This window comes from Clupea harengus, chromosome 3, assembly GCF_900700415.2.
Source record: "Clupea harengus chromosome 3, Ch_v2.0.2, whole genome shotgun sequence".
NCBI classification, from domain to species: Eukaryota; Metazoa; Chordata; class Actinopteri; order Clupeiformes; family Clupeidae; genus Clupea; species Clupea harengus.
Genome location: NC_045154.1, coordinates 21,456,908 through 21,472,801, shown reverse-complemented (window position 1 = coordinate 21,472,801; position 15,894 = coordinate 21,456,908). Strand labels below are relative to the sequence as shown.

Sequence of the window (15,894 nt, the reverse complement as noted above, 5' to 3'; positions counted from 1 at the left end):
CCGGCACTGGAGGGGGGACGGGGTGGGGGGGTGCGATGGCGGTGCTTGCCCAGACTGCCCTCTGACATGCGGCACTCTGATCCCTACAGCAGAACCAGCAGCGATGACATGCCTGTGGTCGGAGGGGTCAAACTCACCGCTGGGCCCGATGCCCTGCTCAAGTCATGCTCAAGCCTTTGAAGAGCCCTCAGCTGAAAATGAGCTGGGCAGTCCACGAGAACACAAACTCAGATAGATATACTGATGGATATGTGCACAAAAAGGCACAGAATGTAACACACACACACACACACACACACACACACAAACACATGTCCAGAATAAACCAGTGTGTTGACTGTTGACAGATGGGCATTAAATATCCACTTAACTGCAGAACAGAACAGTTAACAGCCCATCCAATCCTAAACCAGATGACATCATGAGGAGATTATTATTTTATTAGAAAAAAGGATATTAAGTTATCTCTGCTCTAATTACATTCGGACACACTGACCCACTGGCATGGCGCTGAGGAGCTACATAGCCACTGCTCTTATTTGACACCAAGTCCCTAATTTTTCCACTGATTTAAAAATATGACCATGTTTTCAACTTGTATTGGGGGCATCACTTTGGGAGAGCATGGAAACATGAGGGGGGAAAACACAACCACCGTCAGAACATGCCAACATATACTTGCTGACCTTCCTGTCCGGAATGCCTTGTGACTGAATGCACTTATGTTGTACAGTAAGAGCAACTGAGATCATTTTCATGGTTGCCAAACTCATGAATTCCATTAAAGTAAGACGTTATAAGGAAGTTGCGGTTTTCAGAGGGTTGAGGGTATTACTCAAACTTCGTTTCGCAATTTTGTTATTTTATCGCCAGATAAGTACACAAGATCAGCCCCACATGGACTGGAGGCAACAGAAGCGGTGTCTACAGCCTACCATCGCCTCGCTTTCTTACACTTTACTTGAAGGTCTGCCGTTAAATTCCTCTCATATGACTCTTTCTCACCTCTCTAACAAATAGCCCTGTGTGCAGGTAGCCAGGAATCAGTCAGATAAAGAGAAGAAGAAGAATAAAAAAAGAGAACAAAATCTTTCATGTTCTTCAGGGTATGGTGGACATCCACTCATATCACTACCTACACAAAACAGGGGGGCCAGCGTCGGATGGGCGCGCAAACTCAGCATCAGGGGTCAGTCAGTTCTGATGGCTAGCAGGTGAAGGGCTTGTGTACATGTTAATGAAATAAAGGCCATAATGGATTCCGACGGGCTTGGATTGAGTCAAAGCCAAGTCATATGTCACACGTTCTATACGGCCACTGGCTCTCGTGTCTCGAGATTTCTTACTTACTCCTAATTCAGCAAATGGAAAGTTTAATCTTTTCAGTTGAGCCCCCTTTCACTTAACACTAAAATGTCAATGCAGTGCTACTATTACTGGGACTGGATATGAAAAGACCATTACACGTCATTTTACTGGAAATGAAAATGTTCATATTTAGCAAGGACAATGATGTGTAACCATAAAAATCAGATCTATGACATTAAAAATGTGACAGTAGGCCTATACTGAGGTGATCAGGAGCTTTGATAAGCTCATACCATAGTTTTACATCCTGTAGACAGCTTACAATTACAGTAATTATTAAGTCTGTGGAGAGACAGATTGGCAGACAGATGAATAATGTGACTTTGATGGCACATTCACATTTTTTGCACAGCTCGAATTACACAGAGTACACAGACATGGTTCCAGCACTGGCAAAGGGACAACACAGAAAGACCAGGCCCGATAAGAGAGATGATGATGGGGGATTTGAAGAACAACATTGAATTATGTTTATCAAATCAGACCAAAAGATTTTAGCAGGGGCTGAGCTAACAGAATTTATATCATATCAGCGAACGTTTGTATGTCCTGTCCACTTCGTTCTGGACAACATCACATGCTTTTTGATGGCAATGAAAAACAACTGGCTGAGCAAAATTAATGCAGTAGACCCAGACGGAGGGAGGAGGGGGGCATGGGGGGGGGGGGGCAGAAGAAAAGTACGGTACCTTCTTGTGTTCAAGTGTTGTGTGGAGATTGAGTCCTGGACCTTTGCCACCGATGGGCTTGTCAACAGACTGTAAGAGAGAAGCATTTGTGCAGAGGGCTTTTAGGGGGATGCTGAATGCACATATTGAATCAGGGGTGGAATGCAGAGTGCTGGAGGTGAGATTGGATTAGTGAAGGGTGGAACTGGTACAAAGAACATGGAGAAGAAGGCAACACCCACCACCACCACACCCACCACCCAGTGCTCCCATAAATGGTAGATTCACACACACACTTGCACGCACTCAAATACTCACACACACGTGCACACACAAACACACACACACACACACACACACACACACACACACACACACACACACACACACACACAAACACAAACACACACACGCTCACTCACTCAGACACACTTGCAAATGCACACTTTCCATTCATATGAAAGACATAAAATTGTACATAAATACATCAAATCCAATTTGGAGATATTACTTTAAACGACTCCTGGCCAATTTGGTGAGACAAGTGTGAATTCATGCTCTTGGCACAAATGAAATCCCATGAGCTACCTTCAAACATCTAGATTAGCACGTGGCCAAGCCTTTAGTGGTCACCTATTTTCAGGTGCAGAGACAAAAATAGGTTGTTTACTGTGTGGGTTCTCAATAAGATAACTGATAGAGAGAACAGCCTTTCCAATAAGCTTGCTTACATGTTCACTTGCAAACTACAATTCTACAATTCAGTAACCCAAAAACTGAAACATATTTTCATATATGTATATCCTCTGTATTGGTGTACCACTGTATTGTTTTTTATATACCAAATAGTTTTTATCTGATTTATTTTAGAACCCTGATGTTTTTATTTTGCTACCTCTGTGAAACACTTTGTAACATGGCTTTTGTGTGCTTTATAAAGAAAGTGCTCTATACATAAAGATTATCGTGGTTGTTATTATTATTATTGTAGTTGTTTTCCAAGATATAGCCTCAGAGCTCATAAGGCCATACATTTCAGTGCAAGTCTAGTTAATCATTTTCAGTGCCGTTCTGTTGACATAAAACACTGAAACTGACGCATGCGATCTTGCCGGATTTAATGACATTTCCTGTGTAATTTGATGTTTAATTGAATAAAAATGCTATTGGCCTACATGAACTGTGTACGCAGAACCACTATTTACAATCTCTTGTTTTCCAGCAACTTAGAAAATAGGTCACCGAACATGTTTTTTTTTTTTTTGCAGCATTATTTTCCAGTTGGTTTGCATTCCATTACCACTCGACACGGCAGTCCCTGGACCCCTGTGCGCGCTGTCACCATACCTTCTGACTGATAAGCTGTTGACACAGGTACAGTGCAAAGTCCAGACCCCCTAGGGTGTCATGAAATGAGCCTGCAGAGTAACACTTCCATGTAAACTCACTCAGCGTCACCACAGGATATTATTCTAAGGTCAGCCTGAAATGTCCAACACTCTTAACGGATACAGGAGAGATTTCCAGAACCCTGCCCCATGGGTGTCCGTGCGAGCCATCCCTTTCCCAAACGTGACTTTAAGTTTACTCGAAACACCATGATGAGTTTACCAAATGACACCACCAAGTCAACAGATAAACACAGTCAAAAGGTGACAGATGCTTTCCTGTGTCAGTTCAACTTAACACGCAAGAAAAGACACTGTATGTCAGCAAAACAGTTTTTGTAGAAGGCATAATTTACCATTTCCTTACTGACACACTCATACCCTTACTTTGACTGCTAGTTATTTTGGTCTAGATTATTCTGCTATAAATCAAGAATTATGAATTACATAAAATGCAAAACTCATATAATCCTGAACTTGTGTGTCAACTTCAGGCCATGATCTGTTTGTGCTATGTTGAACGCCCCTTGATCACGCAATGGTTATGTTATGATCTGACATTCTAATGCAAGGGGCCACTACATCTGTCTCACTGCAGTAAGCTTTAAGGACACCATCAAACACCATCCATGAGATTTAATACTTAAGAGGTTCATATTTAAAAAGCTGGTTCTGGTATGGGGGAGAAGCCGACATAAACTGCATACATACGATATGTATTTAATGGATGTATGGACAGATGGATGAGGGGAATGGCGGATTTAGACAGATATGGGTGGATAGGTGGATTTTAGGATAAATATAGAAACTTAATATGAGAAAAAAAATAATGAAAAACTCACTGTGCTGGATCAGTCACCACAGGCAAAGCAATGTCTTCACTGACAAAGTCAATGTCGTCCACTAGACTATTCGCTCGCGTGATGTCTCTTGGGGATCCATCCATTTTTTTCTTCACTAAAATAAAATCAAATCCGATGATTTGGAATTCAGTCTCACCAAAACACTTTAAATGCTATCTACCACCATAATTTCCCGACTATTGACCCCGGTTTATACATCGATTTTGCTAAATTTCTGCAGCCCTGCGGTCAATACTCGGGTCAATACAACTATATGGCATTACGTAACATTCAATAAACTGCGGTTAAAACACAGGTTTGTTTTATAAAATTACTTAAAATACTGTAATGCAGTTTATATACAGTGCGGTTAATAGTAGGAAAAATACGGTATCTAATATATGTACAATGGGAAATGCCCCATAAGAAAATGCAGAAATAAAAGAGAATCTAGTGTTGATACCTGGAGAAGCAGGACAGCTCAGAGTGAAAGAGGACCAGGAATGGTGAGGGTCTTGAGGCATGCAATCAGACAAAAACATACACAAGTCATGCAGGCATGCAGCTGTAGAGGACACTTTCATTTGTGAGGCCCAAAACAGAGGTTAATTAAACAAGGCCAACGAGGTGTACTGTTTACATGTGAAAACCAACTGATCTTACAGTTCTTTGTTCGTGAAAACTATCTTAGTTTTAGAACTGCACTGAGACTCCAAGCTAAACATTACAGCAGAGGCCTCTGTAACCTTATAAAAGGAGGTTGTTTTATTCAAAGAGGTTCAGGCAACTCAGTTGGTTTATGTGCACAGAGAGGAGTGGAGTGGACGGAATAAAACAGTAGCACAGTGCGCGGCAGCGCAGAGCAAAGAGTTGCAAACAAGGCTGTCCCTCCAGCCCCAGTGCTTCTCATTCATCAGAGACACACTGGGCTTATCGGCTACACAAACAATGCTGCTTTATTAATATCGTCCCAGTCTGTTCAAACACGTTTGGCTTGGAAGGCCCCGGCGAATGAAAACAAGCAGGGGCCACAGTGACAACGGGGGGGGGGGGAGCAGGGGGAGCCCCATTCAGAGATTCTCACAGACGGGGCCAGCCAGACAGATGAGCGATAAGCCGGATGTTGATTAAATGAAACGGCAGTTTTATTTCTGACCAGTGAAGCTCCACAATGCAGCGTGTTTATCGCTTCGGTCCGAATCGCCCTACTTCCCTCAACACCCTGCCAGCCAGCCCTGCAGCCCTGCGCCACCTCCTCCTCCTCCTCCTCCTACTTCCCAGCAGGCCCTGGGGCATTCAGCACAAATGAATTTGGCAAAGGCAGAGGAGAGAAAACATCACACTGATGGAGCAGCCAGCCAAAAAAGCCTGTGCGTCAGAGGAGCACAGGCGCTGATAAGAAGGTGGAGGTCTGATTAAAATACTGCCTGAGACTCTAGGGGAGGAAGGCATCGGACGGGATAAACACGGGCTACCTGCTCACAAGACCAGAAAGACAACTAATAGTTTTAGGAATACATCTGGTGCGTATATCCCAAGGCTCTTTCTTGTCTTGTCTCGCCTCTCGTCATGATTTGATTATTTTGTGTGGTTACTCAGCCCTTGCAGGGAACTTCACAGCTACTGAACAAGGAGAGGGTTTCGTCATAATGCCAAAGGGAAAAACACAATAAGACATGCAGATACAGACAGATAACAGCATCACACAGCAGGACATGGGCATCACACAATAGGCTCACCTGTCTGCTTGAGCATCCTGGTGATGCCTGCCGGGAGAGACATAGCACCTTTTTTACTACACAAACCAACACTCCATAGCAGTCTTAAACCCATTTGCAGGGATAGACAGTGCAGGGCACCAGATGCTACTAGGCTAGCAATCCCTTGATGTGTGAATCCCAACCAGCCTCTTTATGTAGCATCATCTACACCCGCTCTCTTTAATGAGCAAAAGTTCTCGTGGGCAGACATTATTATTGTGCCTTGCAAGGCACTGAGTTCGTTTGAAATGTCCCCTATAAAACGGTTACAGATCTATAAATATTGTTTTTATACTTACCATCAAACACTCACGCTATCCATTAGTAAATGTACAAAGGGAATGTCCTAAAAACTCCAAAGGGCATTTTTCACAGTTCAAAGACAAACTGACATATGGTTTTGTTCATTATCTCTCTGCTACACGCCACCAATTAAGTACGAAACCAGATTCCATTTTTTTATCTGTAAATTCTCTGCTGGTAGCTCTTGCACTGAAAAGCCTCTGCTTTGATGATAATGCCACCTGATAGCAAAGGTCGTAAAGGCCAACATAAATGACTAAAGTGAGGGAAGATTCGGTCCAGGCACCATTTTACACAGGATGGCCTCCTTACGTTTAAAAAAAAACATCCATCACCAGTGAGTGTTATGCCTTAAGGCCTAAGTTCATTTCTATAGCAAGAGCCTCAATATGCATTGGTGCAAACTGAGCAACTGATTATTTTGCTATTCATTATCTTCCACACGCAAATTTTCTTTCCATGGGATCTTTCTAATACACTTATATAATAACAATAATAATAATAATAATAGTAATAAACTTTATTTGTATAGCACCTTTCATACAAAACAATGCAGTTCAAAGTGCTGATATAAATTGTAAAGGAGGATTAGAGTCTTTTAAATGGTCATATTTGCCTGAACAAAAACCTCAAAAAATCTGCCCTCACATTACCATAGCTTTCCGGTATGAGCTAGCCACCTCTTGTAACTAAACACTAAGTGTTTAGGGAAATGAAGTCACTGAAGCAGTTCTAATGTAATAAGGAACAAATTACATAAACATGCAGAACTGTACATCTGCAGAAAATGCAAATATACATGACCACAAACTATAATGGCCTCCCAAGCGAGGCCATTCAGTGCATATTTTTGTCATAATAAATCATGTTGTTAATTGATGAGGCCTGCGTAGCGTGCAGGTAAACATCGTCTGTAATCCCCCTGTGCGTACAGAAGTAAGCATTTGCATCTGCCCATCTGAGTCCATGTGGTGTCCAACTTAAAGCTCGGAGAGCAAAAGAGGCAGGGATTCACAGAGTCTAAGCCCAAACACAAACAAGTCCACACCCAAACGTTTACTCCTCACCCACCCACTCCTCAGCCACGTTACATAAACTGAAACTTCTGCCATCACAAGCACACTGAAGAGTTTGCTGAAACCCATCCTCGAGTGTTTCTTTCTATTTGTGAACCCGGATCTCGAAAGTACGTACATCAAACTTTGCATATAGTTGATCCAATTCCAAACAGAAGAATATGTATGTTCTTACAACGCCTCAAAATATGTGTGAACAATACCACAGTGTAGTTTCTGACTCTTCTGTATTTTAGTTTCTGTATTTTAAGCTGACTCACTTAGTTTAGTAAATGCTCCTCATATGACACATTTCAGACTTAAAAGTGCCTAAAAGTAATTGCTTTAAACAGCAGACCATCACACTAACATTAACACACACATTACAGACAGTTATTAAACTAGGCAAACATTCGCATCCTGCATCTAATGTGTTATACTGCAAGACCCTCAAGCTTTAATGAGCATTTTAAATGTATGCTTGATTCATCTGATTTACTTTGTTGTCTGTGTTTGTTTACAATAACAATTATAATTCTTCAGAAGTGAAAAAAAGTGACTAATCTCATGCTACCAGTGGGTTCTTCAAGGAAGAAGGGCACATCCTTCTTCTCGTCTTTGTCGTCAATGTGGTCATACGTGATCTGGGGAATGGACAAGGGCTTGTCCCCTGCTGAGCTGAAGGAGCCATTGTCACGAGATCTTAGCTTCCTTTTGTAGCGTTTACTCTGGGGACACAAGAGAGAGAGAGAGAGAGAGAGAGAGAGAGAGATTAGGAACTGCTCTTTTCTCAAGTCCCACTGACAGTGGTGCCTTAAATGCCCCGCACAAGACTGAAGGCCTCATATTAACATGCAACCAGCATCCCATTCAGTTGGTGGACAAACAAGTCTGTGATGACTGGTAGATTTAAGGGCATGCTATTCAGGCTTGCATTGTCTTGACTTGTCATCAATCAATAAAAATGTCAGTGAATGAATTAATTAGCTTTATGGAGGAAAATTTAAAAAAAAAAACGTGAAATGTTTGCACAGACCAGTACATGTTAATCTTTACCCAGTCTATAAATATCACCCATCCACAGGAAAAGTTTAGTCCCTTCACTAAATATTTGCTCTGTCTGTTTGGTATTTGTGGAGCGTATCCTTTTAAACCTCCTTGCAATATACAAATGGGAGCTACGGTCTGATGGACTCCACCTTCACACTGAGGTGAGTGGACTATGACCCTGTTACAGGGCTTCACACTGCTCTCAGCCTGCAGATATCTGCATTTTATTTGCTTGTGGTTTTCAAACTCCTTTGCTTTGCTCGGAATGAGAGTTGAGCCCCCCTGGCCAGCTTTGACTTAAGCTCTCCTCCAGTGATCGCCGCAGTGAATGACTCATTAGGACCGAGACAGAGGAAAAAAGTCACACGCCACCGATCAGAAAGGGACGGAAGTGGCCTCTGCTCAAACCCCCCCCCCCCCTCCAGCGCCCCCAACCCCAACTTCTAATATGTGTGGACTCAGTGCTGGACAAAGATTTTTTTTGTTGTTGTTTTGCTACACAAAGGTTTACTCCCACGAGAAAAAAGGCGGGCGGTGACATCATCTCATCTGACTGTGTCTTTGTGTGGGGGGTACAAAAGGGCCCTGGGGTCATCATGGCAAACGCAAGGAGGGGGGGGGGTTAGGGGGTGGTGGGGGGCCACAGTAGAACACTTGCTCATTCACAGTCAGTTCCCCATGACATCAGCACAGTCTATGTTGCTCCTAGCTGAGGTGGGTGAAAGGAGAGTATAATACTGTGTTCGAGTCAAAGGCACTGCTCCTCACCAATGAGCCCATCAGCTCGCTCGCTCACTCGCTCGCTCTCTCCCCCTGTTCCGTTCCCTCAGCAAACAAACTGGGCCCAAGCTCCTATTCTAACATGGCTGCCAGAGAAAAGGCCTGAGGAGGAGGGTTGGAGGCTGAGAGGCAAAGCCATGGTCAGAAGCTCGGAGGTTAGCATTTTTAGCTTAAGAACAGCAGGACAAAGCAACCTGTTGTTCAGTGTTTTTGTGTGGCATGGCATAAGTCCATGCTTCTGGGATTTAAGCACAGCGCTGCAGTTCCTACTGTGTGAAACAGACGCCACTTTGTTTTACCAGCTTTCTGAAGTTGCCTGGGCTGGAGTTTTCAGAGTTTGCAGGGGGCACGTAGTCGGCGGTCAGCACGTACATCTTCCATGTCGCTGAACAACCTCCGGGTTTCTCTACAGCGTAGCACCGCCATAGTGTCTAAGAAAAGGAGCAAAGGAAGAAAAACACAATGCTAGTGACACAGACTGGCAAAACCTACACTTCTAAATCCTGCTTATGGGTGAACACACGCCATGCGTTTGCTGCCATAAACAGTAAATGTCTGCACAGGAGAATCATAGGAGTGTGAGTCAATCAGATGTCAGCAGCTGCAGGTCATATGATGGTCAGCGAATAGTGACTAATTTCTCCAAAAACTACTACATTCCAGTGAAAACATATGACACAATTACACAGTTGCCACATCTGCCTGATAACCTACAGATCGTGTTAAATTTCACACAGTCACTTTCGGCACCGGCGTTTATTGGCCAACACATGCCGTGGCAGGAGGCTAATTCACCATAAATTCCTATTTCAAACCAGATCCAGGACTGTTTAAGTCGTTATTAATCAGAAATGTTCCCCATGAAAGTTTTAGTTCCTGTAATAAGGATGAATCTTGGGAATACGTTCAGTACCGGAGCAAAAGGGCAAGTCTGCTCATGTTATAACCTCAGATGGCTAACCACAGCAATCTACTATCAACCGGCCCAGAGGGTCTCGTCAGACTTTTTTAACACTGTCAGCAGTTTGCATGGCGTAGCCTGGTGTTTGTTTGAGCTGTCTCAGCTTGACACTGAGGACATTTTGTCTGGGCGTTGCATCTGGGGTCATTCCATTTACCTAGAGGATAAATGGTGTTTCTTAAAACTGTCGGCTGCTGCTGGCTCAAAGTGCTGATATTTGCCCGCTGTCTCTGTCTGGGCGCACGGGACAGTTCACCTTTACCAGGACAGGGGAGATTGTCCAGACGACAAATAGCACTATGACTGTGTTTGTATTTGACTTTGGTTTCGGAGCTTATGTTGGCAAAGGCCCTGAGAGAACAAGAGTCCTCCTCAGCGGCTGGAATATCAAAGATTTAGTGGCGCAAGACGTGTTCAGGCTGAGACTTCCTGTCACGGGGGTGAGATACTACGCAGGCCGCGTCATAAATCAGCGCTTTAACAAGTTGGCGGTGGCTGCAAAAAGGGCACATACATGCCACCGGCTCTTTCCCCCGCCGCCCCTCGTACTCCACAGTAAACAGAAACGCCTTCTCACACCTTGCTCGCGCTGGCAACCCAGAGGCGAATGACGCAGTGAGGTTGTGCTTCTGCACGGGTGCCAAAGTAGCTTTCTCTTTCCCTCTCTCTTCTCTCTCTCTCTCTGTATCTCTGTGCCCAGTACCTGGATGAGGGAGGCGGCAGCTGGAATTTGGCGGCTGAAGTGCTTCTGCCTCTGTTTCTGCTGCACCTTCAACGCGAAGCCTGATCCCAGGATCCCCTGCAGACGCACAGGCAACTGATGTAACAGCAGCCTTCTGACACACAAAGAACTCAATTCATCTAAATTCACCCCTATTGTTTGCATTACTGGCAGTTTATCATCGTTATTGCATACTGTCATGTTAGTGTTGTCATGTTATTGTGTATTGTCAGTGTTGCTTTGGCAACCACCGCATTTAAATCTTCATGACACTTTGAATCAAAGTTGAACTCTTGTGTGGTGCTTCGATATGTATACTGCTACATTAGAGCATGATGGTGGTGGTGTGGTTGTGGTGTGGTGGGAACAATATTTAATACATTACAATTTGATTAAGTAAGAGTGGACAATTCGGGCATGAATTATGAGAGAGTATGACAAAATAGTGTTGTATTGTGTTGTGCAGTGATGTATCACTATGTAAAGTCTTTGTTGCCTGTGGACCACTGTTTTACTTAACCCTCCCTTAAACCACTACTTATCAGGAGCCTTTAAAATAACCCCTACTCTCGGGCCCCAGGTCCCTGCCAATGTGTGTGAGGAACAATAATTACAGCTGGAAGGGCAAAGAAGGAAATTGCAAACACGCTGAAGCAGGAGGCAATGACCTTCCCAATCCATGTCTGAGGAACTTTGTCTCCGTAGCCTATCGTCGTCACCGTCACCTAGAGAGAGGGAACAGAAGCGGAACACTGAGTTCAACTGAAGTTGCGTAACAAAATCCAGTTGTCACGTGACATTTGTGAGAATATCGTGACATTGTAGTGGCTACAGTAAAAAAAACATATTCATGGAGCCAATCTCTGAGTTTCATAGAGGCAAGAGAACAAGAGAGTACAGCACACCTGGCAAACCCCTCATCCTGACACTCTGAGTACAACTGCATGTCTCTGTTCTGTTCTATTTGTTCGTTCTGCATTTTTTTTTCTCCCCAGGCAGGTCAGGTGATCCGCGTGGTCACTGGAGAACCGGAGCACCGGGCGTTTCACTTGCTCATAAAGGAGCAGCAGTTGTAAAGATGTCATTTTATTCAGGCCCCCCTTCTCTGACAGAGGCAATAATACAAGTGGGATGGGAAGTTCATCAAGGCTCGCTGGACGGCGTCCACGTCTGTCACCACTCGCCCGACGTTTAAAGTGCATTCCGGAGGGGTACAATTCCCCCCGCTAATCCGCCGAGGGCCCAGGAATCCTGCCGAGCGTGGAAAACAAATACCTTTGCGTGTGCGTGTAGCTCCCATGAAAGGCGAGCCCATTCTGACACATTGGGAGTGCACTTGGCTTACAGTAAGTGTCTTTGGTGAATGCTACCCCACAACCTCCCCCCACCACCTTTTACTTTCTCTCTCTTTCCCTCTCTCTCTCTCTCTCTCTCCCTCTCTTTCTGCCGTCTCCGCCTCCTCGGCTCTCTGCCGCAAAACAATGGAAGGGTTGATGTAAGGTGAGACACTTCAAAAGGCTTTAGGGAGCCAAGAGCGGGGGGATTTAATCTGCAATCCGTAAATCCGACGGCTAACAATAGCCTCGACATCAGCGTGCAATAGGCCACTCCACATAACCCTCGACCTGGCCCGGCCCCCACCACCACCAACCCCCATCTCATCCCCCCCTCCCCCTCACCCCAGCATCCAGGCAGCCATCCTCCTCCTCGGCGGTACAGAGGGTCATGCTCTCTGCTCTATGTGTGTGGTATTGCCACATCCAAAGCCTGTGCAATCTCTCCATCTCTGTCCGTCTCGGTGAGGCCGCAGAACACAGCCGCCTCTATGACTCATTGAACACGGTCTATGGTCTATGTGTGTGGCACTTCCACGCACAGGGCTTCTCTCCAGTGCGCGCGTCCTGAAAGGAGGACTGTCTGCCCTGTCTGTCTCCGTGTGTGGTGTGGCGCTGCACCTGGACCCCAGGCAGCCACTGCTGTCGGTCTCATACTGCACGGTGTATGAGCAGGGCGCTCTCTTCACATGCAACCATGCCGTCAAGCTCAAGGACTGGAGGTTAAGGGACGGGGGGGGGGGGGGAGCTATTCACTCCAACTTCTTTGCTAGAACTCGTGTGCAACTCTGTCTCCTTTCCACTGACTACGCCTGTCATCAAAGATGAAAATTATTTAATTTTTTTCCTGTAAAGTTCACCTTAAGAGTTTCTGTCCTTTTTTCCACCCTTTTGTTATTCTGACTTTCTTATTCTCTGTTTTCTCACACTGGTGTGGTTTGAGCAGAAACAACATCAAGTGACTTTAATAGTGTGTGCCTGGTTGGCCAGTACTTTCGTGGATAGAGAGAGGGGGGGGGGAAACAGAGTTAGAGAGAGAGAGAGGAGTGAGTAAGAGAGGGAAACAGAGAGAGAGAGAGTGGAAAGCTGGAGAGGTATGATTCATGCCGCTGCGCTCCAGCTGTGCCCTGCACCTGCAGCTCCCAGCGTGCCGAGCAAACGAAGGAGAAAGCAGCTCACAGCCTTCCCTCCCTCCCTCCCTCCCTTCCTCCCCCCTCCCTCCCCCTCTCTCTCCTTCCCTCCGCCGGAGCCTGTCAAACTTCCCTCCGCTGGCTCTGTGTCATACGAGTCTCAAGTTTACAGTTGGGGGGAAAAACAAAAGAGGCAGCGGGCCTCTGTAGCGGGAATTCACTTCTGGAGAGCCCACTCCACGCAAACAGACACTTTTATTCAGCGCTACACAGGCCGTCAGAGACCCCATAATACCTTCTGACCCTTGCAACAAAACAGTGGTAATCCAGCAATTAAAGTTTTAATTAAAGGAACTGACACTTTATAGCAGCGGACTAAAAGGTCTTTCAGGCGGAGAGTGCAGGGGTGAAAAGGGTTTATTACCGGCCTTTTGTGGCATATGGATCCCGTGCGCACAACAGCCATTGGTTTCTCATTACAGCATGCACTGAATTCAACTGTTTAATTAACTGAACTGGGGAACTCAAGCCCAGATGGGTCAAAACAACCCAACAGGACCATTATCTGGACCTTCCTGCAATGTGCTATGAGCCAGACAACAAAGGTTCAATCAATAGGCTTTCAATAGACTGGAGGTATTGAAGTGAAGCATTGCCATGTTTTTTTTACCAACTTGCAGCGCCAGCCTACAAATTATTACAAGAGACCGCTCTTAAAAAGAATGTTGGACTGCAGGTATTGTGAGTGGTTAAAACATATTTGGCAATGAGGTTGCACATATACAATACTGGATTGTATTTCAATTCATCAAGCATGCTAAAACTGGTGATGTGTCTGACATTTGAAATGAACTCTGCATAGGATAAACCTTAAAGCTGAGCTCCAAACCCTTACTGATGAACAGTAAAACACATCAGTATCTTTGCTGAGTAACTGCTGCTGCCGTAGTGTTTTAATGGAAGTGGAATGGCTCACCACGCCCCACCACAAGGCATCAGCATAGCTTGAGAAGCCAGTCCTTCCCTCCTCATCCACGGCATCTTTCTCTGCCAGATACACGAAGTAGGAAGAGAAGATCAGGCCCAAAAAGCCAATATACAGCGTTGTTATCAGCTCCTGTGAAAAACAGAACAAATGCATAAGTGTTTACAGCATTTACGGCACTGAATAAAACAGTATCATTAAATGATCAATAAATACAATTATTATTTTTTATTTGATTTTACAAACATTTAAGGAATAATAAAAAATAACACATGTGAAAGTGTTAGAGCTTTTAGTTAAATCTCAAAGTACATTATTGCATCCCTAAAACTTAACTGAGAGAACCTCTTCCACCACTCATTAAAATATTTTGCTTATTAAACACACAACAAGCTTACACTGTTCCCTAGACCCTTGCTCTAGCCAAAACCTTACATATGATTCTAAATTGTCCATTGTATCCAAAACCTCCAAAAACGAATTCTACCATGCATAAAAAACAAACTAACCTTTGTAACCACTGCTAAATCCTCAAAATCTTTCCTAAGCATGTTATTCACTAGGCTAGCAGGCATGGCTCTCATCCAGCTTGCTAGGACGCCTGACTCTTGATTTACATATCAGCAAGACAACAACAGTCAAAATCTCATAAAAGTGGGAGTTCATCCAAAAACATCAAAGACAAGTTTTTGCAAAGACAAAATGTGAGTACCGCAACTGCCGCAAATAAATTAAATGAATAAATGCAATGCTGATCCACCACATTATTAAGTCTCCACTATGTAAAATATTATACAGTCTTGCATCTGACTCTTTAAATGACATGATCGCATTAACCAACACTATGAAGCGAATAAAATGACAGCAATGACACAATGATAATACTTAATCAGTTCAAATAATAGCCTCCTGTAATGCCTGTAGCGACTGGCACTTCTGCTGGGTTGTTGTGGACCTCACCTGACGATGAATAAAGACTACAGAACCCAGAAGCCTCCATGTGCCACCCTGGCGATCAACATGCAGCATACGCAAGATCTGCAGGAAGCGTATCCCCCTGTGTCCACAGACAGGCAAAGTGAATACATATTTCTAGTAGGCCAAAAAGAATGCGAAAGAAAAAATACAGCTACAATGTAGAGTATTACCGAAGTACAACTGTGCAAATACTATGCTAACAGTGATTATTATGACAACATTATTTTACATGTTTTTACAAATGGAGAGTACACTGTTGGGCCACACGATGGATATGATACCTGATGGCTGATGTGGCAAAGACTTGTCCATTTGACCCCACGCTCAGCACAATGACTGAGGCAATGACCACAATCAAATCTGGCCAGCAGGAAGAAATAAATATTTGTGATCATAGTATTTATGGTACAGAATAGTATTATCAAGAATATATAATATTAATAAGAAATATGGGACAAAATTATTAAAAACTGCAACGCAAAATGTAGAACAAATTAAGTACACAAATTAGGAGCACAAACACTGTGTTGACTGCCTTTGACATGCTTTAAAAAAAAAAAATAAAAATAGA

At 44.1% G+C, this 15,894-nt stretch overlaps 1 protein-coding gene across 3 annotated transcripts in view; it reads right to left on the bottom strand.

Annotated features, from left to right (window-relative positions):
* Nucleotides 1-15,894, bottom strand: part of kcnq1.2 (potassium voltage-gated channel, KQT-like subfamily, member 1.2) — a 140,628-nt gene that overhangs the window by 101,264 nt on the left and 23,470 nt on the right. The window contains exons 5-15 of one of the 3 annotated variants that reach the window (XM_031564929.2): nucleotides 15,605-15,683; nucleotides 15,306-15,402; nucleotides 14,337-14,477; nucleotides 11,511-11,621; nucleotides 10,879-10,974; nucleotides 9,514-9,645; nucleotides 7,959-8,112; nucleotides 6,006-6,032; nucleotides 4,730-4,780; nucleotides 4,267-4,381; nucleotides 2,058-2,126 (exon numbers count right to left, since the gene is read on the bottom strand). In XM_031564929.2, coding sequence (XP_031420789.1) covers nucleotides 2,058-2,126; nucleotides 4,267-4,381; nucleotides 4,730-4,780; nucleotides 6,006-6,032; nucleotides 7,959-8,112; nucleotides 9,514-9,645; nucleotides 10,879-10,974; nucleotides 11,511-11,621; nucleotides 14,337-14,477; nucleotides 15,306-15,402; nucleotides 15,605-15,683 — 1,072 coding nt within the window. The remainder of the gene's footprint in view (nucleotides 1-2,057; nucleotides 2,127-4,266; nucleotides 4,382-4,729; nucleotides 4,781-6,005; nucleotides 6,033-7,958; nucleotides 8,113-9,513; nucleotides 9,646-10,878; nucleotides 10,975-11,510; nucleotides 11,622-14,336; nucleotides 14,478-15,305; nucleotides 15,403-15,604; nucleotides 15,684-15,894) is intronic. The other 2 variants (XM_031564932.2, XM_012842427.3) reach the window with 2 other exon arrangements.